The following is a 24,886-nucleotide window of genomic DNA, read 5'->3' as shown; positions in this document are numbered from 1 at the left end:
TTTTGTAGCTGAGAGCCTCTGTGCAGTTTTCAACGAAACAAAATTTGATATAATTCAAAATTTCAAATGGTAAAGAAGAGACTATCGTCCAAAATTATAGTGCTATACTGTGCCTGCTACAATAAATTCATAATAATGCTTATAAAATGGAAATAAATTCTTTTAATAATTTAAGAAAATTAGTGGGATCAGTGGAATCACTGCAATGAATATGCCTGAGTTCATATATTTGTTCTTAGGAACAGAATAGCTTCAGTCAGATCTTCCTTCATGGAAGCCCTTAAATCTGATCTGATTATTTTCAGTGCAGAAAACAGTCTTTCTACACTGACCTGAGTGGGTGGCATTGCTGTCACAGCTCTAGCTACATCTTTAACAATCTCGGGTAAGCAGGTATGGCTTCTTCCACTGTCACTTTTGAAGACCGGTCAAATTTCTCCACTTCCATCAGTGCACCAAAGAAATCTTGCTGAAATCTCGTATTTTTAATGTCTACCGCTGCTGCGGTCGGAGTCGGAGTCGGAGTCTGGACAATTTTACCGACTCCGACTCCGACTCCACAAGCCGAAATTTCCTCCGACTCCTCGACTCCGACTCCGACTCCACAGCCCTGGTGTTGCTCATAGATTAGATTTTACCACATTTTGGAAGGGGTAGAGCAACTTTTGTGCTGAAGTACTGCAGTCTTATTTTGCTGGAATTTCCACTGTTGCAGATAGTCCTATCCAATGATCAGTCCAGAATAAGTGATGTACTACTGTATTTCTGTAGTGTATGAAGAAAATTATGCAGTGAGAAATTAAACTTGTAGAAACAGCAAGGGTTACATTTAAGGGTAGTATGTTTCTCTCTGCAAAGAACTTATATTACAGTGTTCCTGAACTCTTCTTAACTTCACAAACAGTATTGTATGTCAGGCTTATGTAGTGCACAAGTTTGCCGATATGCTGCATTTATATCTTGATGTTTTCTCTTTATTCTATGTCTGAACTTGATGGGGTGATGGACAACAACTTATTGGACACCTTCCAAACCTTTTATTCAAAATCTGATCTTTGCTTTTGTCTTGTTAACCTTCCTCAACCTTTGCTGTCTTGGCTAATGTTACACTTCTACATATTTTAATTATTTATGACTTGTTATTAACTTCTGTATAACTTTTTTTCCTATTTTATTTTCATGGATGATCTGCATGGTCTTTTATTATACCTGTTTGAATGGTACAAATGTGTTGAAGGTGAGGATGGCATGTGTCCCTTTGGGATGTTTTTGTGTGACATAAGTCGATGTTTACCTACTTCTTGGCGCTGTGACTGGGAGGTGGACTGCTCTGACATGACTGATGAGCTTGACTGTTGTAAGTGTGAAGAATTTGTGATACAGGTGGTAGCTTATGCTCTTATCACAAGTCGAAAATTGCTGCTATGTTTTTCTGAACACACTCTCTGTTAAGTTGATATAGTGTAATAGAATTTTAATTTCCCCTTGAGCACTGCCCCCTTTGCCTGTGTAAGGTTTTGCTTGCAGATATTAATCACATGCTGTAGCTATTGCATACTTAGATACACTTGTCCACATTCACTATCTTCTTAATTTTTCATCTCCTCTCTTTACCAATTACCTGTATCAACATCACTTTTGCATATAATCAGCATGTCTCAAATATTGTAAGGCCAGACTGGGGATTCTCCAGTGATTACATTACAACCAAAATAACACTAGAATACTGTAAATAACAAAGGAGCAAACATACATAAGTTCTGTTGTGAGGCTGTACAGTGTGCACTTGTCTGCAGTGTATTTGCACAATAAAATCCTGAAAATTTAAAGTATATCAGGACCGTGTATAATGATAGGTTAAACCAAGCTCACTGCAAGTCAGTCCTTCAAATCCAATGCATGGTTCTGTACTCATATTATTGAAATTGAATATTACAAGTACAGTAAAAGTCCAAAAATCCGGATGCCAGGAATCGGGACCACCCGAGAATCCGGACTTTTCGAAAACTCAAACTTTTTAAATTTAGTGGGCTTTTGTGGGTTACGTGAATGAATGGAGTTGCTTTAAAAAATTAATTTACATACAGTTGGTCCTCATATTACGCGGTTAATGTAACCCAGAGGGTACCGCGGAAAGTGAGAAACGCGTAAAGTGAATAACATAACATATGGGATTAATTGAAATGGAGTCCGGGCCGATCCCCAAACTCCACTTTTTGACGACACACAACTATGTTGTAGTAAAAATATTATCTTAACTTTATGATGGCATGCACACACAATTAATAATTAAGAGAAATATCAATAATATTAGGTTTTTTAACACTTACATTAGTAGAAAAGATGGCTGGGCACACGGGGATGGGCGGTTGGTTCCGAGGCAGAGGGCAGATTATTGGCCCTCACCTGTATCACTTGTATCAATTGTATCACTATCCACCACAGAGGCTTGCAGGGCCTCTTTGTCAAACCCCCAAAGTTCATATAAGTCCATATCCTCACTATAATTATCACTATCACTGACTTGGGCCGGCTGTAGTGGGTGGCGGGTGAAGAACTGGTCATGTTTTGATGACTGGGCGACCTTGTGCGCACCATTTTCGCGCCTCTTACACAACATGGCGGATGGCGGGAGGTTTGGATCCAAAAATGGCGCGGCTTGCCAGCCGCTCTCCGCGTAATGGGGTTCACGACCGCGGAATGTGAAAATGTTAGGTTCTGGCAAGGCACCGCGTTAACGGTGAAACGCGGAATGCGGGACCGCGTAATATGAGGACCAACTGTAATTGTAATAATATAAGTAATTGTAAATTATAGGTAGCTAATTTTGTTAGTTTTGTAATTAGCTTGAACTGAAATGTAAAATTTGAGGCACTATAAATCTTTTGTGTGTATGTGTGCATGCGTGAATGCCTCAGCTGCACAGCGACAACAAACGACCACGCAATCGCCACTTTAAAACAAGCAATCAAACTGTGACAACATATGTAATTTTGAGTCCTACTCTTTCCTTGTAAAGAGTACAAGCCCATAATAATGGCCCCTAAAGTAGATAAACTTCGTTGTGTGAAGAGAAAGAAGAACACATTGAAATTGAGTGACAAACTTGAAATAATTTAGAAACTAGAACGTGGTGTGAGCAATGCTGTTCTAATGGAAACATACGACATTGGAAAGTCTACAATTTATGATATAAAATTCTAGAATTCACAGCTTCTTCTGAGCCTTACATTAAAATTGCTGAAAGAAATAGTTTACATTGGCCCAAATTAGAAAATCTTGATAAAGTGTTGCACGAATGCTTTTTGTTAAAACGATCAGAAGGTATGGCAATTTCTGGGCCGATGCTTATTGCCAAAGCAAAGTCTTTTAAGGAGCAAATGAACATTGAATCAGAGTGTGCATTTAGTGATGGATGGCTTAGGAATTTCAAGACTCGTCATGGTATTAGACAGTTTGTTTACATTTTTGTCTAGTGTTGACTTTATTTTTCTTTAAAACTGCTCGTTTTGATAAATGAAGCATGCTATATTTGCTTATGAATAAACTATCAAAATGTACCTGTTCATCTCTTCTTTATTCCTCCTTAAATTTTAATTTTAAAAGTACTGCCTGAGAATCCGGAAAATCCGAAAATCTGGACCGACCCAATCCCCAAGCAGTCCGGATTTTTGGATTTCTACTGTATTGGGGTTTGAGTCACTTTTAGAAATTGGTTTGGTTTATTTGGGTTAGTTAGTCATAGTGAGGTTTGTGACCCTAACCAAACCAAACTACTGTATATAACTAATGTAAGTTTGTCCCATCTGAGTCCAGGTCTGTTGTGTGAATTTTTAAAGCCTCTCAGTAATACTTTTTCCCTTTGTAAATGCATCGGTGTTATTCATATAAGCCTTTTTATCAAGACATTTTCCTTCAGTAACTGTACCAGTGGAAACCTCCTTGTGTCCATCTGGCACTCACCAGTGTCGCAATGGACGGTGCATAGCCACTTCGTTCATATGTGACGGTGACAATGACTGTAAAGATGGCAACATCACAACACCATCAAGCGATGAAGCTTCATGCAACTACACCTGCCCTTCTGGTAAGATATTGATACTTAAATTTTGTGCTTCAGAAAAAGTTAATTACAGTATTGTGGTACTGTACTGTATTGCTATAAAATTCATACTAACAAATAATGATGAATGTTATAACCATCTTATGTTCTCTTCATCACTGAGGATGTAATAAACTCTCTTCCTCAGATCAGTTTACATGTGCTGATGGAAACTGTATTCCTAGCATTTGGCTTTGTGATGCCCACAAAGACTGTATTGATGGATCAGATGAACCAGACAACTGTGGTAATTAATTATATTTGTTTTTACTAATTGCTTATGAATGAATAAATAACATTTGATACATAAATTAGTAAGCAAACATGAAAATTTAGGATCCTGTGTTTTGTGAGATGATGAGTTCATATCTTAATGAGGGTGAAAAATGCACACATTCACATATCGGTCTGTTGTCACACCTGTTTGTTTTACGTTCACATCTTTGTTATTACATTTGTACAAGTATATGTTACGTTTTTTTTGCAAAATCGGTTATTTTGCAAAATTCCTGGCATGCATGCTGATAATTTTGCGAAATAACTTACAAACAGACAACCTAAACTAACCTAACCTTATGGTTAGGTTAAGTGAGAGGTTTGGTTAGGTTAGGATGGCTCGTGTAGATTGATACACAGTTAAGTGGTCCTGTTCTATTTTTGTGTGTGTGTACTTTGGCTAGCCTGTTTGTAAGTTATTTTGCAAAAAAAAGTTGTAACATATACACACTTGGATTTATAATCATATCCATGAGTTTTTCTGTGCAGCTTTTGGTGTCTGTATTTAGCTTTGGGTGACAGCCTTAGTACAGTATAATGTATGTGATAATGATATACAGTGTAGTGGCTCTCAGCTACAGAAAGCATAATCAAACAATGTATGTCATATTCATCATGTACAGTACTGCTTATAGTAATGTGTCATTTTGTTAACCTTTGATATTCATCACTAAATTGTGTTGTTTCCAGAAACCAAAAAATGTGAAGATGATCAATTTAAATGCAATACTACTGGACGTTGCATCCCTCAGAAGTGGGTGTGTGATGGTGACAATGACTGTGGTGAGGGAGCAGCAGATGAGAACCCCCCAGATGGTTGCCCTCTGCCTGTTGGCATATCATGTCCACCGGGACAGTTTATATGTCCATTATTTAACCAGTATGAGCATCGCTGCCTTCCTGCGGTAAGATTCCTTTGCTGTACCTGTATAATTTTATTTCACACACATGTGAATCTTTGTGAAAATACCATATTGCAAACCTGGTCATAATAAATATATATATATTTATCTATATATATATATATATACAGTGACCCCTCAGTTAACGAACTCAATCTGTTCCAGAAGGTCGTTCGTTAACCGAAAATTTCGTTAACCGAAACCATTGTTCCAATGGGTTTTTGGGTAATTGGTTCCAGCTCACCGAAAATTTCCTAAATTCAACAAAAATGGTAGAAAAGTTCACTTACTTTGAGATGTGTATGTAGAAGGCTCCTGGATGATGATGATGGTGATGATGATGGGATTTAGAATGGGGGTGGAGGAGAAGGAAGAAGAGAAGGCATTGGGGTGGAAGAGAAGTCACCCCATGGCGCCATTTCACCCATAAAATTTTAGCTCTCTTGGTGTAATTCAAGATTATTTTCTTTAAATCAACACTGTACTGCATTATATATTGTCAATATGTAAAATATATTTCAAAATGACCAATAATTTGCTTGGAAACACAGGAAAAAAAGCGTTTAGTTGAAGAGGGTCTCAAGCAAGATGTTACCACCAGTGAAAACAGAGAGAGACTAACTCCTGTTTGCTGTGTTAAGAGGCTGGATGCCGCGCATTAAACTAGTCACTTTACCTTCAATTATGTTCAATAATTGTTAAAATGACTAAAAAATTGAATATTTTAAAATTATTGAATAGTATAAACTTCTTGATATTTACTAAAATAGTAAGGAATTTAAGCCCTAGAACCGATTAATGTATTGGGGGACTGATACTTAAGCTGGTTGCCCGGTCAGTGCAAGCGAAAACTTGTTGAGGTCGGTTCGTAAGAACTTCGTTAACCGAATGTTTTTTTCGTTAACCGAATTGAAGATCCTTATGGAAGGCAGTTCGTTAATCGAAATTACGTTAACCGAGGTGTTCGTTAAACGAGGGGTCACTGTATATATACTGTGTATATATATATATATATATATATATATATATATATATATATATATATATATATATATATATATATATATATATATATATATATATATATATATATATATATATATATATATATATATATATATATATATATATATATATATATATATATATATATATATATATATATATATATATATATATATATATATATATATATATATATATATATATATATATATATATATATATATATATATATATAAATATAATATAATATAATATAATATAATATAATCAGTTCTAATCTGTTAATATTTTCTACTACTCATTTATTAGATGTTCTTTTCTTTTGTAACAGGAGTACCATTGTGATGGGCATGAAGACTGCTGGGATGGTAGTGATGAACCTGAATCCTGTCCACCTCTTGTGTGTCTAGATTCCCAGTTTAAATGCAATACTGGCCAGTGCATTCCTTCTGTTTGGGTTTGCAATGGAAGAATTGACTGCAGTGACTCTTCAGATGAAGCCAATTGCAGTGAGTAACAGATATGTGTTTTGTTTCTAAGTCAGGATTCTTTTAAGATTAATTAGGTAATATGTAGGGCAAACATAAACGATTGTCAATAAACATACTAAGTAAATGGGATGGAACAGGTCCTCTAACCCTCTCATAAGAAGTTAAATGTATAACACACACAAGTACTGTATTGTAGAAGAAGGAACTCAAGAAAACTGAAATGATTTAATTGACTGTCCGTTCCACTTGATTGAAACAAGAACATTACAACTGGACCAGAAAAAGCCTGATGGGTGAGTTATGTTCTTCTTTACCCATTGGTGATTATGTAAATGATGAAAAAATCTAATGTATTTTCAACAACGATATAAGTAATTTCTTCAAATAGCGCCATATTGTACAAATCAACAGCTTATGCTCTTTGTCTTTCTTCCTATTTCATTTCTTTGAGTCTCTTTCACTATGAAAATTTCACTGGAAATGAGCATCTGTTGTGGTTTTGTTCGATGTCCTTGCTTGTATTCCTTACTGTTTACCACTGTTTGTATTCCCGCACTGTCTAGGTACATTGTTTGTGCTGCTGTATACCAGCATTGTCTATAAACATTGTATAACTGCATTGCTATACACCTGCTGACTTGTATACCTGCATTGCTATTATACATGCTGAACTATATACCTGCATTGCGATGTACATGCTGATTTGTATACCTGCCTTGTCTATATACATGCTGCATCATTGTCTATATACATGCTGCATCAATGTAAACTTGTATGGTACTCTTACTGAATAAATATCTATCTCTATCTATCTGTCAATCTATCTATCTATTTATCTATGTGCAATTATATGTATTCCCACTCATCCCAGATGCTGATTAGACTCTCCGTGGGCTGCACCTCTTTCAGTATTCAGATCCTTTAACTTACATTTCAGACTCCCAAGCATACTGTATACTGTACTGTAGTCTTAACAAGCATCTTCTCCATTGTCATGCCTCCATGTATGCTAATGGATTTTTTCTTCTTTTTAATCATATATTCCTTGTGATCAATCTTCTCTGTCTTCACACATTGCATGCCATGAGCCTCTTTCCATCACTGTTTATTCCTGGCTGGTACTCCATATGAGCCTAAAATCCCCATCACCTCTTTTCCACCCAATCTTGCATTTAAATCTCTCGTCACTTATCACTCGTCTCTCACAGTAAAGCTCTCCAGGTCTTCCTCCTTGACATTCCTCACTCTTTGGACATACCCTGTACTCATTCACAGTAACTCCCTCTCTCATACTCCAGTTTTATTATGATCATAATGTTCTAAGATCTGCCTCATTATACAATGTTCCATCACACAACTACGCATTCTATCTTCCATCCATACCACCACTGTCACTTCCTCAGATACTCCTGATTTATTCCTATCACTAGTTCCCACCTTACAAAATCAAGCTGTTTCATATACTGCACTGTACTGTACTGTACTGTACCCAACAAGTTTATGTGGCAGGAAGTGAGAAGATGAATAAATTTGAAAATTGCATTATCCCTTACCATCACACTGGGCCACCAGAGGATAACCCTTTGGCATGAAGGTTTCCTAAGAAGGGTGACAGCTGAAGAGTTTTGTTATCAGTCATAAACATGTACAGTCTTGGATAAAAGCTCTGTCAGTCCTCCGTCCCATCTGTGAACCCCTTGGCTCATGAACCTGTGATTCCGAGACATCATACAGTGTGACATCTATGGATCCAACAATATGTGATGTCTTGGATTCAAAGGTTCATGAGTCAAGGGGATTTGTTTTCATGTTTGTCATTGGCTATAAAACACTGTACGTCAGGAACAAGCCTTTACATCCAGTCACACCTCTGCACAGTGTAGGTCTGTTAAGCTGCTCTGACATTACGAAGGATAAAGTTTTTCTTGTGATTTTAGATGCTTATAGCATAATTGTAGTGCTGTCACAATCGTAGGGATTAGTTATATGCATTTTATTGATTTATATTGTGTTGCAAGAGTGTTTACTTTGCTTGACAACCCAGGTAAGTAGTTGGATAACAAGGTGATAACAGGACTAACACCTCCAAGTATTTTCCAGTGCAAAGAGATAATGTTTTATTTTTTGAGGTAATAGTGAAACAAATGTGGTGTCTGGCCTAAGGCTAATAAAAGGGCAAGTCAAATCCTGGGAAAGAGCTGATTTGGCATGGAATTTCAGATCAGTTTCACTTAAGGTCTTTACACTGGGTATCCCCCCTCAGGGTTTATCAGATATGCACATAATACTATTGGGGGAGGGGGGATTTATTACGTAATCCCTTACACTTGTTATTTGAACATATTAGAATCTTTTAGGGGAATTTTAAAGCCAGCTATTAGAATCAGTGGGATCAATTAGATTATTTCTATTGATGTACAGTATTGACATTATAACAGTTTATTTAGGCAGAAATATACAGATACAAAGTAAACAATAACAACACTATTGACATGGCTGTTATCCATCCTAATTGTCCTTGGTTCTGGTCCACCCATCTGCCTAGTAGCAGCTTTCTTCCCACCAGGGCCTCCACCAAAGTCTATTATCTGGTTAATATGCTCTATAAGGAGAGGTCTCAGAGGCACATCCTGCTACTCCAGTTATTATTGGTCCTTTGAAGTCAGGGTGAGGAAGGGTGGGTGTGAGTGGGGTAGGGTGGGTCTGGGTGTGGGTGAGATAGTGTGGGGTGGGTGTGGGTGAGGTAGGGTGGGGTGGGGCTGGTTGAGGTAGGGTGGGGTGGGTCAGGGTGAGATAGTGTGGGGTGGGTGTGGTTGAGATAGGGTGTTGTGGGTGAAGTGGGGCAGGTATAGTTTGGGTAGGGTGGAGTGTGTGTGGGTGTGGTTGGGTGGAGTGGGTGCTCGTGAAGTGGCGTGGTTTATATTTGTGTAGAGAAAGGATGGATGAAGGAAGACTAGAGGTGGGGGAAGGAAATTATAGTTCGGAAATTGAAGAAATTCAAGAGGTAAGAGAGGGCGGGCTGACCGTCTAGCTAAGCTAATAGTGTGTTAGGGTTGTGTCATGGGTCAGTTATTGTCTGTCGGTACAGGCACGAGACATCGATGGGTTTGGGTGTGGTAGGGTGGAGTGGGCCAGGGTGATGTAGGGTGGGTTGCGTTAGGGTGGGGTGGGGTGGGGTGAGGTAGAGCGGATTGGGCCAGGGTAAGAAGGTATAGGGGGGGTTAACCAGGGTGAGGTGGATGGGCTGGGCTGGGTTAGTTGGGGACAGGGTGAGGGCAGTGTGTGGGCCAGGGTGGGTTGGGATGAAGTAGGAGGAGGTGACGAGTGGGCCGGTGTTAAGATTCCATTTTGTTTTTTGTAGAGAAAGGAGGGTGAAAGAAGATTAGAGGTGGGGGAAGGAAATTATAATTCGGAAATTGAAGAAGTTTAGGAGGAGGTAAGAGAGGGCGGGCTGACCGCCTAGCTAAGCTAATAGTGTGTTTGGGTTGTGTCATGGGTTAGTTATTGTCTGTCGGTACAGGCACTAGACATCCTACCCTGTCCCATATACTGTATGGGTGTTTTAAGGGCCTTATTTCATTATTCCGCCCACCCTACTGGCGGATGTTGGTCTAGGGAGGTTGTCTATTGCCTGGCCGTGTAGATCGGGGATGGTAATGGACCTTTTGAGATTTCGAAGCTTTTTGGGAACCATGTATGGTTGTTGTCGTTATCTGGTGGGAGTCTTTGAAGGAGTTCTTGCTCTGATCGTTCTATCTTTTGTCAGATTCTGCTGGCCAGGGTGTGCAGCTGCTGGTTGATGGGTTTCATTCTCAGGTCTCTATGTATCTCGGCTGTGGTTCTAGTGAAGGGGTATCTTTCACCTGTGACGAATCTTAGGGCTTCATTTTGGACCACCTGTAATTTTAATATTTGAGTGGTGCTTGCAGTATGAAGAGGTTCTGCTGGGTAAGTTAATATCGGTATGATAAATGATGTCACCAGGCGGAGTTTTATTTTCTCAGGAAGCGCTTTAAAGCGGTATAGTGTAGTGCGAAGTGGGTTGGGTCAGTTATAGGGCAGGGCGGGGCAGAGGGCAGCGTGTGGGTGGGATGAGGCGGAGTGGGCCATTGGAGGTCATTGAGTGGAGTGTGTCAGGGTGAAATGGGGTGGAGTCAGCGCTTGGGCCAAGCAGTGGAGAAACGGGATAGGCAAAGTAAGGGCAGTCATTGGACCAGAGTGGAACAGGTGGATCTGGGCCCCAGGGTGGCCAGGGGCGGCGGACAGAACTTAAACCAGGGTGGGGCGGGTGGGTCGAGCCAGAGGAGGGTCAAGTGGCCGGGGAAGACAGAGGGTGGGGAGAGGGGCGGGTTGAGAGAGGGCCAGGGGAGGACAGCGCGTGGGCCAGGGTGGGTGGCAGGCAGAGGCAGTAGTGATGAAGAGAGTGGAGGAGGTGGTCGTGGTGTAGAAGTGTCTGCGAGGAAGAACACCAGTCGCCGTGTGGTGAGGTTACCGCGACTCGCTGAACAACATTCACACTCTTCCTCACGTCATGCATGGCGCCCGCCGCTGACATGACTATGTGTTGTGCCGGAAAAATTACACGTAAATGACCGTGCCACGAATGATGAAGTGATCCCTGGAGGAACACGAGTGCCAGTGTGTCGGCGCCAATCTTCGTGACCAGAGTGATGGAAGGGTGTGGTTGTGTAGTGATTTTGTGTAGCGGCACTCGCGTGTAGTGGGTATGTGGGGGGAGGTTTACTGGGGATTGATTTGTAGGGGGTATTCGTTTGTTGGGTTGGTATGCGGTGGGATATTTTTGTGGCCATGTGGGTTGGATATGTGACGTTTGATATACTGTTGGCGGATGGGCATTCTTGTGTAATGGGATTTAGGAGATCGAGTGAGTGAGTGTGCCTGGGTTAGGAATTATGTGGTAAAATTTTCAACGACAAAACCATGTTATGAGGGCTGTGGGTGGTCTGTTATTTACAGGTGGTCAGCTGGGGTAAGGTGAGTGGAGCTGCCATGCCAGGTGTCTGGTACAGTGGTGGAGCCAGACATGGTACAGTGGTGGAGCCAGGCGTAATACAGTGATGGAGCCAGGCATGGTATAGTGATGGGGCCAGCATAGTATAGTGAGGGTCAGACACGGTACAGTGGTGGGGCCAGACTGTACAGTGGTGGGGTCAGCATGGTATAGTGAGGGTCAGACGCGGTACAGTGGTGGGGCCAGCATGGTATAGTGAGGGTCAGACGCGGTACAGTGGTGGGGCCAGCATGGTATACTGAGGGTTAGACACTGTACAGTGGTGGGGCCAGACGGTACAGTGGTGGGGCCAGACGGTACAGTAGTGGGGGCCAGAGGTTGTGGTATATGAGTGAGGCCGTGAGGGTAGGGAGTGAGTCAGGATGGTGACCTTGAGATGGGTGGGACCTATACCTACTTTACGTCACCAATTGGTTGATTATTAACAACGCAGGGAACCTGAGCACTGAGTGGCAGTCAATGACACGATTCTCCCCCTCACTTCATCCTGCCTACGTCATCGACCACCTGTGTCTCTTAGACCGTGTCCTATTATTTTTGTTGATAGTTAGACATGTGAAAGTCATTAACTTAAGATTTTACGAAACAAAATATTATCTGGAAACTTTTTAGATCGATTGCCCCCGAGAGGGCTAGTTTATTGGGCACCCCCTTACATCCTGTGCAAGGTGAAGCGCAGAAGCGTTTACAGCGCCCAACTGGGAAGCATGCTAAGTTCATGCTTGCTTTTTTAGACTGTATGAAAACTCTTGTAATATGGTGAGGAGAGTTAGGTTAATGTAGGCTAGGAAGGCGAGCATGAAATGCCAATATAACTATCGTGTGTGTGTGTGTGCGTGCGTGCTGGGGCAGGGGGTGGGGGTAGACGTGCTGCTTTGGTTTGGGACGTGGGTTGAGTTCCAGGATTTTGAGTAAGAGTGATGGTGGAGTCAAGTGGGAGTCGTGATGCGCGCGCCAGCAGGGAAGCGCACCACCCTTGTGCTCTGGGCATAAAGACGTGCTGTGGACGTCATCTGAGCCTCCCCCACCACCGCCGACCTTGGCACAACTTTGTTTTGAGGGCATGACCCTCACTGTGCCCCACTGAAGGCTCCTTAGTGTTTATTTGCATTGGGGCTTGAACATGTGCGTGATAGTGTCGGTGTGGCTAATGCACTCAGAGATAACCTTGCTTGCATCTTGTTGATGTCACCTTTTACGAGGAAGAGTTGATTTGAAGTTAGTTTTGAGATATTGTACTATAAATCTACGTTGAAAATTGTGCAAATTGATGGTACAGGTACTCTAAAAGGACGTGTTTTTAAACTGAGAAATAGCTGAACGAAGTTGGACTTACATTATATATATATATATATATATATATATATATATATATATATATATATATATATATATATATATATATATATATATATATATATATATATATATATATATATATATATATATATATATATGTATGTATGTATGTATGTATGTATGTATGTATTTATGTATTTATTTAGGTATTTATGTATTTATTTATTTATTTATTTATCTATCTGCCAAATGTCATATTTTTTATTGTTCAGTAATACTTGAAGATTGTCCCTGTGTTTCAGCCAAATGTGTCATGTTACTTGTGGGTTGTGGTCTTCGTCTTCAACTGACTGCTCAAGTTCTGTACTGTATTCATCACTTTAGTTTACTACTGAGACTTATTATATCGTGGTGTTTGACTATGAGATATACGGGAGTTGTATACAGACTGTACTTGTTTTTCAGCACTTCTAGGAATCATTACGTCACAGTCCCTGATATATTGCGTAAAGGTTTGTTAAATACAATACTTTGTTATGCACTTAGTTACACACTATGGACCCCGTGCATTGTCACACTCCCGCCCTCTACCGCCACGGAAGCACGCCCGAGAGGTCTTTACTTCTAATCACGAGACAACGGGATGTGAGTCAATATTTAATGTTAGGGCGTGAGGGGGTAGTTTAGCGGTACATAGCCGGCACGATACTGATGTGTGTGTGAAGAGGACGTTTATAGTGTGTGTGTGTGTGTGTGAAAAAGTGTAGTGTTGAATTAAACCTGTGGCTGAGGAGTTTATAGTCTGTATGAGTGATTTTTGGCTCCCCATAAACACACTGTTAATAATACTGTTCCGCTCGATCGCAAAAATAAAAAATAATAAAAAAAATCGTAACCACTTTGAACTGGCTCTTTAACGGTTAAAATTAATGTTATGTTTACGAACGTGTACTGTAGAGAATGGAAACAGTAATGAACAGCCAACGGTCACTGGTAATAACAAGCTAGGGGGGGGGGGGTTGTTAAAGGACACAAGTTCCCCTGAAATAAATAAATAGATTAGTACCGTATGCAAGGAACCGAGTCGCACGCGACACTGGGTAATCATGACCCACACGTTTATAAATCTTAAATATCAGTTAGGGTGACTACGAGACGATAAACTAGGATTTACCGATAATACTGTAAGCTTAACTTGGGTGAATTTTTTCTCTATCCAGTGACGGTATGAGGGAAGTGTGTTGGGTTTTTATTTGTTATTTATTATTAGTAATCTCACAAAAACCCAATCGGAAGATTATATCCTCTTAATTTTATCAATCAATGATTGATTATGCTGCCACCACCCCTAACTCACCAACTGTGTTAGTGAGTATGGGTAGTAAATCACGAGGGGTGTAAAGTTATCACAGGATTATGTAAATGTCAAATTACACTCTTTACATTTATTAACAAAATAAACTACATATATATCAAAGGAGATGGTTATTTATTGTGAAAGGTTTCACTATTAAATACACTTTAGCTTACCTCCTTGGTCAACCCACATACGAACTTCTCAGGGTTAATTCACCGGAGTCCACAAGTCTCATGTGGCACGTCTAGCACGACCTCTCTGTATGAGGTGTTCTCTCACACTCCTACTCATACTAAACACATGGTTACGTCTCTGAGGGCACTGCTCCCCCCTTGGAAGTATTGCTGACTTATATTAGTACTTATAGTCACCAGCGGTTTGGCTGGCCATCTCGCCTGGCCAACACCTGGCTAGGGTTGGTCATAGTCTTGGGCCACCTGGTCAGACTAGCTCCAAGGACTGGACTTGCCAGTGATGGAAATCTGTATGCTGCATTTTGCTACAGTTTGTCGTGTGTGTGTGTCCCCCTATTGGTAGTGAGATATGGAGTAATCAAACACTTTCAACATTATTAGCGGATGTTAAAACCTCCACCAACACACACGCACACACACACACTAGAGGAACTGAATTACTAATATCAATATAATGATTAATTACAAGTACAGTAATGATCATGTAGTAACACTTCTACTGTATTATGTTGATGCCTTAACTTAGATATACGGTATAAAGAAAAACGTATGTAATCCGTATTTCTTTCTCGGCATTTAGGGAATTTTACTTATGTACAATAGATGTTAAGTTTACTTTTAATAGATACGTCTTTTATATTTATGTTATGGGCCTTAAGTTTACACATCTATCATTACCAATATATTCGAGTGGTTTTGGCGGAGTAAGTTATATTGTATTGTTGTATACGGTTGTGGCGGCCAGTGTTCAGCTTTGAGCGAGTCGTTCCCAGACGAATTGAGTTGATAGTGTTCATGTTTCACGTAACCACCATTACTAGAGGTCGCATCGTGTAGTTGGTGTTATCTTGTACATACATCATAAGTGGTAAGACGAGTGAATTGTGTGTTGTTACGAGGAACAGAAATATTTGGATGTTAAACACTTTTACGGCCGGCAGTTATATTTATGGACTTTGGGCCAGTGACCGTGAATGGTTCCCTTGTGCTCGTGATGAGTTTTGGCTGCTTTATAAATATACTTTTACACTTAGTTATGCAGTGTATCGTCTTGCATTGGAAACTTTATATCGAGACTTAATTATGTGTCCATCAAATATTGGGAAAAACAACTTGAACCGAGTTGTCGCTCTCAAAGGGAACTGATGTTTTGAAATTTCCATTATATTTTTGTTTTTTGTCGATTACAGAAAAATTAAGGAAAAGCTTTAATTTCGGACAACGCGGGAGTCTTGGAATTTTATCTCTACAATCAATTATTTAGACAACTTTCTTCCATGAACTTCCCTCGCAAATGACCGTAAGTCGTTTGTAAGTGAAACGTCATAGAAGAAAGGTGTCTTCGAGTTGTCTAAATAATTGATTGTAAAGATAAAGGTTCTAAGATTCCCGTGTTGTCCGAAAGTAACGTAATAAAAAAAATCAACTAAATTATTACACAAGGCAAATAGCTGTTGTCGTTAGCTTTTTCAGTGCTATTTTGTGTACGTTTAGGGGCGTCATGTGGTAGTTATCTCCGGTGACGGCATATTAGCACAAATAGCAGTGGTGTGGCGCCTCAGTGTTTTCTGTGACGAGACCACTCAACCTATTACGGACCACTTGAAGATTAGACCCCCAGCTTATTTCATCCCTATTGCTAACCTAATTCCCTCCAAGAAGTCTTTGGGTGGGTTAATCATCCGGTAAAATACGCTGGGAGGCTAATCTTCAGGTGATCCCTTATTCCAACAGTTATGAGAAATACGAAAGTTGTCTTAATAAGGAATTGCTCTGCTCATTTATCCAAGTTAATGGCATAATTATAATACATATTGTTGATAATTTTTACACAAGTCTTGCCAATACAGTTTTTCCTTTATATCTTAGATTCTGTAAGCTTAATGCCTCTTACTGTCACGACCAATACACTGGGATCAAATCCATACACGTAACTGTAACAATGTGAACGTATATGGCGAGTTTTTTCGGAATATCTTTCTATCTATCCACCTGTCTGTGTGTAACTGTTAAATTCTCTGTGTCTATCTATCTATCTATCTAAGGTAAGTAAAGTAAAACACATAAGGTCAGACAGGGGTGGTGGACTCTGCTTCATCAATTCCTCGTCACGTACTAAATCACACTGGAGACCAACCTAGGTTTTATACTCACTCCTTACCACAAAAGCAAAAAGATACTACATTGATCGTGAGAGTAAATATTAACACGCTTAAGTGGTGGGAAGTGTGACGAATATGACTGTAGCCTGTAAGTGTGACGAGTATGACTGTAGCCTGTGTGACGAGTATGACTGTAGCCTGTAAGTGTGACGAGTATGACTGTAGCCTGTAAGTGTGACGAGTATGACTGTAGCCTGTAAGTGTGACGAGTATGACTGTAGCCTGTGTGACGAGTATGACTGTAGCCTGTGTGACGAGTATGACCGTAACCTGTAGGTGATAGCGGTATGTAGTGTGGTGTATGTTTGTAAGGAAATAAGTTTGAAGATTAGAAAGAGTTATTGTTAATGGGTATAGATTTCATATACAACACGTGTAGATATGCAATGTTGTATTTATAATGTGACACAGGTAAAGGGTGTTAGTTTGGGGCTCCTCTCGTGTGGCTGAAGAGTTTTTTACTTTTTTTTTTATTCTTATTTACAAGTTATGTTGGGTTATGTTATATTTTTAGGAGTATAGATTCAGTATAGTTAGTGATTTTGTAAGACTAAATGGTGGTGTTCGGATGTGTTATTATTGTGTTGTCGACAGTCCGGTTAATATGCGGAGAATATTCTGTTATGTTGTATTGTTTGGTATGGGGTGTGATGTGTCAGCATGGGAACCCTAGGCTTACCCGAATACAACACACTGCACAGTAACCCCCCTTCAGTGCACAGCGTGGCCGGCACTGTACTTGACTGCCTTCAATTTTCCGGACTCGAACCCGCGACTCTAAAAGACAGGAGATGAACATTGTTACCACTGGGTCACCGCACGCTTGTACAAGACGCTGGCTGCCGACTGTGTTTTGTTTCATTCATTTGTTCTCTTGGTAAAGGTTTCTGTTATCGTCGCCGGAGATACACGTAAGATATTGTGGGGTACGGGTTGTAGGGGAGGTATCCACTACAATATGACTCCCGAAATATTCAGAAATCTCTACGTTCAGTCAGTAGGTTGTGTTATCTTTATGTTCTTAAATTGAAATACTTTAGTTAAATAGTCTTCGATACTGGCGCATATATCTTTTTTTAATTTTCACCCAGGATTTTTTTTTTGACGGGTCTGGAAATTCAGTGTTTGTTAATAGTTTCCTCTCTTTATTATTGTAGTTTCCCTGACATGTTCTGTGCTGTGGAGTAGACGGTGGTATTAACGTATCCATCCACACGTGTCATGAAGACTGATAGTAGGGCGGGATATTGAACCTTATCTATTGGGTCTTGATGTTAGGTTGGGTACAGTGGGAGCTCTTGGGGTTGGGGGGGGGGGGATTACGTTTCTCCACTGCCTTTGTGTTATTGAGTTCCCAATGACTTAACTACTTCGGGATGTCTTTAGTGTATCGTAGCACCCGGGAGGAGAGGGAAGGAGGGCAATTATCGAGTTCTTTAATTTTTTTTTTCGTCAGCACGAGTCTACAGGGGTATACTTAGCTCATGTCGGAGGTGTGGAGAGAGTGGCATCTATCGGCAGGTGGACGCTGGTGATTGGTCCTTCCTGAATGTGCAAGTTGAGTTTAGGGATGCCGCACCCCCCCCACCCCACCCCACCCTACCTACACCCCACCCCAAGTCTGGTCCTTGATGAGTCATGTTGCCGTAATTTGAGAGATTGTGGAAGGTTTTACTTAATACGTTAATGCGTCTAAATAATATAGGGACGTTTCTCGTGATAATTGCTGTGAGAGAGAGAAAGAGAGAGAGAGAGAGAGAGTCATGTTAGTTCCTTTAAATATCTTTCTGGTGGTGATGGTGGTCATGTTTTCTAGCGCTAAAATACTATATCCATGCTGTATGTTTAGGTGATGTTCTGTAGCGGTGTGTGGCACTGCCGTCATGTACAGTAGATTTTTTCATAAGTTTCTCTGCTTATATAGATGGATATTTTAATGCCATTATTATTATTATTATTATTTTATTATTATTATTATTATTATTATTATTATTATTATTATTATTATTATTATTATTTCTTACGTTAGAATTGATAAGTATGTGTGAATGCCTCTAGCGCAGTTCACAATTTCTTTGGCATGTCCAGCAGTTTAATTACACTTAAAAATATATAATAGTAGCCAATATCGCTTTAACATCTCTCTCTCTCGTAAGTTAAATTTACCTGATCGTCTTTTGTTTAATAAGAGTTTTTTGATAGGGTGGTTGGGGCAGGTGTGGGGTAAACAAGGTGGCTAGGACTACTGTTTGATGAGGCTGGTGGTTGCTTTCTTGCCCGGCCCTGTCTGTGTGTTTTGCTGTGGGTGGGTGTGTCCTGATAATAATAATAATAATAATAATAATAATAATAATAATAATAATAATAATAATAATTAACGGTTTATTGAAAGAGCTTGGCAGCCAGAAGGCTGAAAATATAAAGTTACATATTTGGGGAATGGGTTACGAATTACAAATAATATACAAGTAACATAAGTGATACAAATAAGATATATAATAACTAGATGGGGAAAAGCTCAAACTACAGTGCATTTCAACATAGTGACAGTGCAAGAAGTAGTATTTACTGGGAGTGAATACACTGGTTTATTACAAGTTATTGATAATTTTTACAATGGTTGGAACTGGGCTGTTCTTATAGCGATCAGTTCGTGCACGTATGGGCTGGATGCGGTTGTGGGTGGGTGTGTGTGTCTTGCTCTGGGTGTGTCCTGCTGTGGGTGTGTGCTGCTGTGGGTGTGTCCTGCTGTGGATGTGTGCCTGCTGGGTGTGCTGTGGGTGTGTTGCTGTGGGTGTGTCCTGCTGTGGGTGGGTGTGTGTGTCTTGCTCTGGGTGTGTCCTGCTGTGGGTGTGTGCTGCTGTGGGTGTGTCCTGCTGTGGATGTGTCCTGCTGTGGGTGGGTATGTGTCTTGCTGTGGGTGTGTCCTGCTGTGGATGGGTGTGTTCGATCCAATTTCTTTGTTGTACGTTAGGCGATAGTGTTGTTGTTGTTGTCGTTGTTACATCTGGAGTCTCAATACTTATTTGGACTGAATTTTAACAACAGCGGAGGTTGGAGATTCTTCACGACTTTGTCCATACCTCCCCCCCCACCCCTTTGGTTTGCCGGTGATGATTTAAGAATGGTACTAGGGAATATTATTATTATTATTATTATTATTATTATTATTATTATTATTATTATGTGAATAGATGTCCGTGACTTTGGAGTGAACTGAGACTAACCGCCAATCAGACGGTTAGAGGGTGAATAATACTTCTCACGTCGTACACGAACATTATAGTTCGGTCAAACCTGTTGAATACAATTCATTTAGTATTTCAAATAAGTCATACATAGGCACTCTTACATAAATGTTTAATCCAATATATATGGCTATGTAATTAGTCTAATGTTAACACAAAAACAATGACACAGTCTACCTGTGTACACAATAAGTACTAGTTAAACTTACGTGTTGAAAGTCTAGAGAGAAGCCAGGGTAGGTGTTGACTCTAAGATATGGGTAGCTATACTGAAATGCCCACCCTATACCCTGGCCCCCTGGCTGGTCAGCTATGGCTGAGTCAGGTGATTATGATTATACATAAACAAACTCCCTTCACACCCTCCAACCTCCTTCTGGGCCTCTCATCTTCAACCATCTCAACACTCTACATTGTGAGTTACAGCCTAACATAACATTTGTTTATATGTCATCATAATTATGTACCGCTTGCGGTAACAGAGACAATGACTTCTTATCTTACGTTCTCTTTTGTGTGTGTTGAGGGGGGGGGGGGAGGCGCTTCTGTTGTCCCGAGGAGGTACTCGTCATACCCAGGAAGCGCGACACAATAACGAGAGTCCTTAGTATCGCTGAATTGTAATCTTATAAACCGGTAAGTTGTCCACACAGACTTGACCTATTTGATTTTCTTCATTTCGGATTCGTCACCGTGAGGGGAGTATCTGGAAGACATCACTGGTGCTGTAGCAGCAGTACCTGAGCTCAATTAATAAGTGTGCCCACCTTACCTGTGCCGCTGACCGGGAGAGCCATTCACCATACCCTCTCCCCCCCCATTTGAATAAGTCGGGCTCGTAGGGCGTTACCTCATAGTAATCAGCGGCGTTGAGAGAGTGGGGTCCTGTTACTCTAGTCTGGTGTGTAGAGGAGACGTTACAACTGTAAATACAAGTTGCATCTCGGTAAAGTGTATACGTAATGGTGACCCCATGCCGAGGGTGTCGCAACTTTCACGGTATTTCTTGACTGGCTCAAGCGTTTTAGTTTCAGCCCATCTTAGTGTCTCAATCTCCTTGTTAGAGGAGGGAAATGTTGCCTTTCCTGGAAGTATATGATGGCAACTATTACTTCTGTTTTGGGTCGCAACTCCTTCAATCAGAGCGAAGAAAATAGAGAAGAAAAAGAAACGACCAATGGTAACAAGATGGATGTGTGTGTGTGTGTGTTGATGCCCTCAAACTGTTTACTGTTGCGTTCGGGTTGGCTGGATTAGACCGCTTAGCTGACTCGTGTTTACAATTGGTTGTTGTCGGTTGCTCTCAGTGATGCTTTTCCGCCAAATTTATTTCAGTCCTCTTTGACACATACTCTTGCTTCCGTGATCGCCTTGGGTCATATTGCTCTCTCTCTCTCTCATTTCCTCTGTTTCTTCGTTTTCCTTCATGTTCTTATTCGAGAGTTAATTATTAAGTGGTGCTTGATGTCTACTGGCTGGTCACTTGATTCAAAATCGTGGGTTCTATGAATTTTAAAGGTTCAAGTTCATATTTACTGATGATTTTGGTTTCATGGTGTGGGAGGATGTAGTTATAACTGGTTCTGGTTGGTGTTTGGTAGGGCTGGTTCTGTCTGGTTCTGGTTTAATTTGCCTGGTGTAGTGCGGTGCTGGTTCTCAGTTGAGTTAATAAGCTGGTACTAGTTTGTGTGTCGACTGGGTCATCTCTGGTTCAGACTGGCTGTTCTCGTTTCCAAAAGGTTATGGTTACTTAGTCTCGTGTGTGCGCATGTGTGGATGACTACAGTAGATACCCCGTGTGTTGTAGAGTAGGGCACTTCTTCCCCGCTGTGCTGAATCATGGTCGACCACACAGGTAATTAAGGGGTGTGTCTTGCCAGTGTGAGGTGACTGTCAAATACACAACTCTATGACACCAAGACTATTGTACTGCAAACTGTTAAGCTGTTACAAAATAAACATAAAAACTCGCCAGGCAGAAGTTTAACGTAGCGGTATTTTTTTCGTTATTTTGTGGACGTTAGTAATAATTTTGTCAGTTACAAATTAAAAAGATAATTACTCAGAAACGACATTGCAATGAAAATCATCCACAAACTACAAAGTAACCATGGTCAGACGTGGGGTAGTAGGAAGATGCAACGTGTGATGAAAAACAGTTTTATTCGCTCATCTGTATATATTTTTAATTGGTGGTGGCGCCAGCGGTCCCTCTGTCTGGCGGGGATTCTTAAGAGATTCGCACGATAAACTTACTTCCCTCGTGTAGTGATGTGGGACCCGGCAATGGCTTAGTTACACCACGGCACTAAAACGCTTGCCAATAATGTGCCAATGATGTACTGGGGATTCAGCTGTAACTAGACGTGTTCTCTATTGCACAGTAAATGTAAAACGTTGTGATGCGGAGCACGAACCCTCTGGTGTGCCTGAGGCGGCTGGCTGGCAGGGTGGGAGGGGACTGTCAACAAACATTAGAAGCAAGTTCAAACAACACACGTCACCTACACATCAACACTCACGTAAACTTCTTTGGTTTTAGTTCACGGTATATACACTTGTTCTTAATAATTGTTGGCATTTGTTTCTGTCTGGCTTGGGGTTTCCTTAATGTACTGTATAGTATTACCTCACGTGGCTCTTTAGTACAACTTGGCAACAGCGTCCGCCGTCAAATAACTTCTCAAAAACCTCTTGCCCAGTTTCCACCAAACTTGGTATGAATCATGTCCTTGGGAAACCCAGACGTGGTTTTGTTTAAATAAAGTCTTTCAGAGGCTCATGGGCGGGGCTTTAAGGGAAGACTGAAGGTAAAAACAAACTCATTAGATCTGTATATGTGACGACACCAAGTGTACATAACACCAGTCATTTCTTACCTGTTTACTTGAATAACTCGACGCTTTTGTTTGTATTCTATTTTTATTACGTGACTATTTTAACTATCTCTATGAGCTCCTTCCTACACAATGTCACCTGAAAGCCAGAAAACGTATGATAACGCTTTGTCACTTTTCTGGTTGTCGCCCGGAGCGCCCCCACACGAACCAGTTCTTAGAAGTAAACATTTGGCATTGATGTCATTACCCAGCTGGTCAAGGATGATATCACGTTGTTATACCAGTATTATTAATTACTATGATTATTGTTAGGTCTGACCGTCTGCCCAGTGCTCCACTCAACTGTAGTGTTATTACTACGTGCATTATTATTATTTTATTATTATTATTATTATTATTATTATTATTATTATTATTATTATTATTGTTGTTGTACAAGCGATTGAAAACGATGTACAATCAAATTATGAAGAGACTATGATCAAGGAAGCAGAACTTGTAGCCGGGGAGAGGAATGGGGACACAGGTAATGTTGGGGAGGAGGTAGGGAGAAGATGGGGCAACTAGACAGTGATAAGGGGAGAAGGGAGACAGATAATGACTGGTGAAGAGGGAGAGTGGGTGTTGGCGGGCGGGGGTGGGTGGTAGTAGGTGGGGATGACTGGACTCAACACTATATGACGGGTCCTCACACTGTTAATCCACCACAATATCCCGGACAGTGTCACCATAACCACTCCTTCCGTCCTGGTGACACACACGTTGTCTGCTGGTGCCAGAGGTGAGCAGAAGTGGGTGTAGGGTAGACTTTTTATGGTGAGGTCTGGGCTTTTTTTTTATTTTTTTTTAAGGAGACACTGGGTGGGTGTTTGAGGGTATTGGGTTGGTGGATGATGAAGGCAGTTGGGGGGTAGGATGGGATGGAGGAGTCTGGTCGTCAAGGCCACGCGGTTTGAGACTCCAGTTGGTCGGCAGATGACGAGGGTGGCATGTGTAGGCTGGCCAGGGTTTAGTTCACACCATCACCCACCCAGAACCCTGACTCCTGTCTACAAACACACAACTGCACATTCACAACCCTTTCCCACAACTGCAACCCATAGTCACATACACAACCCATACCCACATACACAACCCATACCCACATACACAACCCATACCTACATACACAACCCATACCCACAACTGCAACCCATACCCACATACACAACCCATACCCACATACACAACCCATACCCACATACACAACCCATACCCACATACACAACCCATACCCACATACACAACCCATACCCACATACACAACCCATACCCACATACACAACCCATACCCACATACACAACCCATACCCACATCCATACGAACACCTATTGTTAGCTAATCCTCAATCATTCTCATAACTACACCACACACATTCACAACTACAATCACGTCCACAACCTACACCCCTTCACCACGCTTCCACAAAAGTCGTATCTACGGCATTGAAAGATTATTCTGTGCAGTGACAGCTCTTATTAAACTTTCGATAAGATATTTGTTTTTTTCATTATAAGTTGCATCACTAGTTGTTATGTCAGGTGCGGTACTGTGGGATAAAGTATTTGAGCCATTATAGATTTTACCAAAAGCTCTGAAATCAGTGCGTGTGGCCGAAGCGAATCAAATATTTGAACCTGGCACGAACGTTGGCTGCATGAATCACACTGTATTACCGTATAGTGTGATTCTCTGTGAATCTTGAAAGAAAGTCACACTGGGTTGTGTTCATCATGTTGGTGCTATTGATCGATATAAAAACTGCAGGGATGAACTTTGGTAGAATCGAGGCCGTCTCCACCACACACGTATCGCGCGTCACCCAGACACGCTCGGTGACTGATATTTTTTCTCAAAACTTTTCGCTCGCGGTCTTGTAAATCATTCCCCCAAAATATGTATATACAGGTATATATTGGTATCACCTGACGTTCCTAT

The 24,886-nt window shown here is 40.9% G+C and overlaps 1 protein-coding gene across 3 annotated transcripts in view; it reads left to right on the top strand.

The window, feature by feature from the left end:
* LOC121865506 (low-density lipoprotein receptor-related protein 1-like) overlaps positions 1-24,886 on the top strand; it is a 163,251-nt gene that overhangs the window by 51,908 nt on the left and 86,457 nt on the right. For all 3 annotated transcript variants that reach the window (XM_042365020.1, XM_042365019.1, XM_042365021.1), the window contains 4 exons: positions 3,920-4,087; positions 4,251-4,349; positions 5,069-5,283; positions 6,617-6,794. In XM_042365020.1, the coding sequence (XP_042220954.1) occupies positions 3,920-4,087; positions 4,251-4,349; positions 5,069-5,283; positions 6,617-6,794 (660 nt within the window). The remainder of the gene's footprint in view (positions 1-3,919; positions 4,088-4,250; positions 4,350-5,068; positions 5,284-6,616; positions 6,795-24,886) is intronic.

The sequence above is a fragment of the Homarus americanus genome, unplaced genomic scaffold, assembly GCF_018991925.1.
Source record: "Homarus americanus isolate GMGI-L3 unplaced genomic scaffold, GMGI_Hamer_2.0 scaffold25483, whole genome shotgun sequence".
In the NCBI taxonomy this organism is placed as follows: domain Eukaryota; kingdom Metazoa; phylum Arthropoda; class Malacostraca; order Decapoda; family Nephropidae; genus Homarus; species Homarus americanus.
The sequence above is the reverse complement of the archived record's forward strand: the minus strand, read 5'-3'. Positions and strand labels throughout refer to the sequence as shown.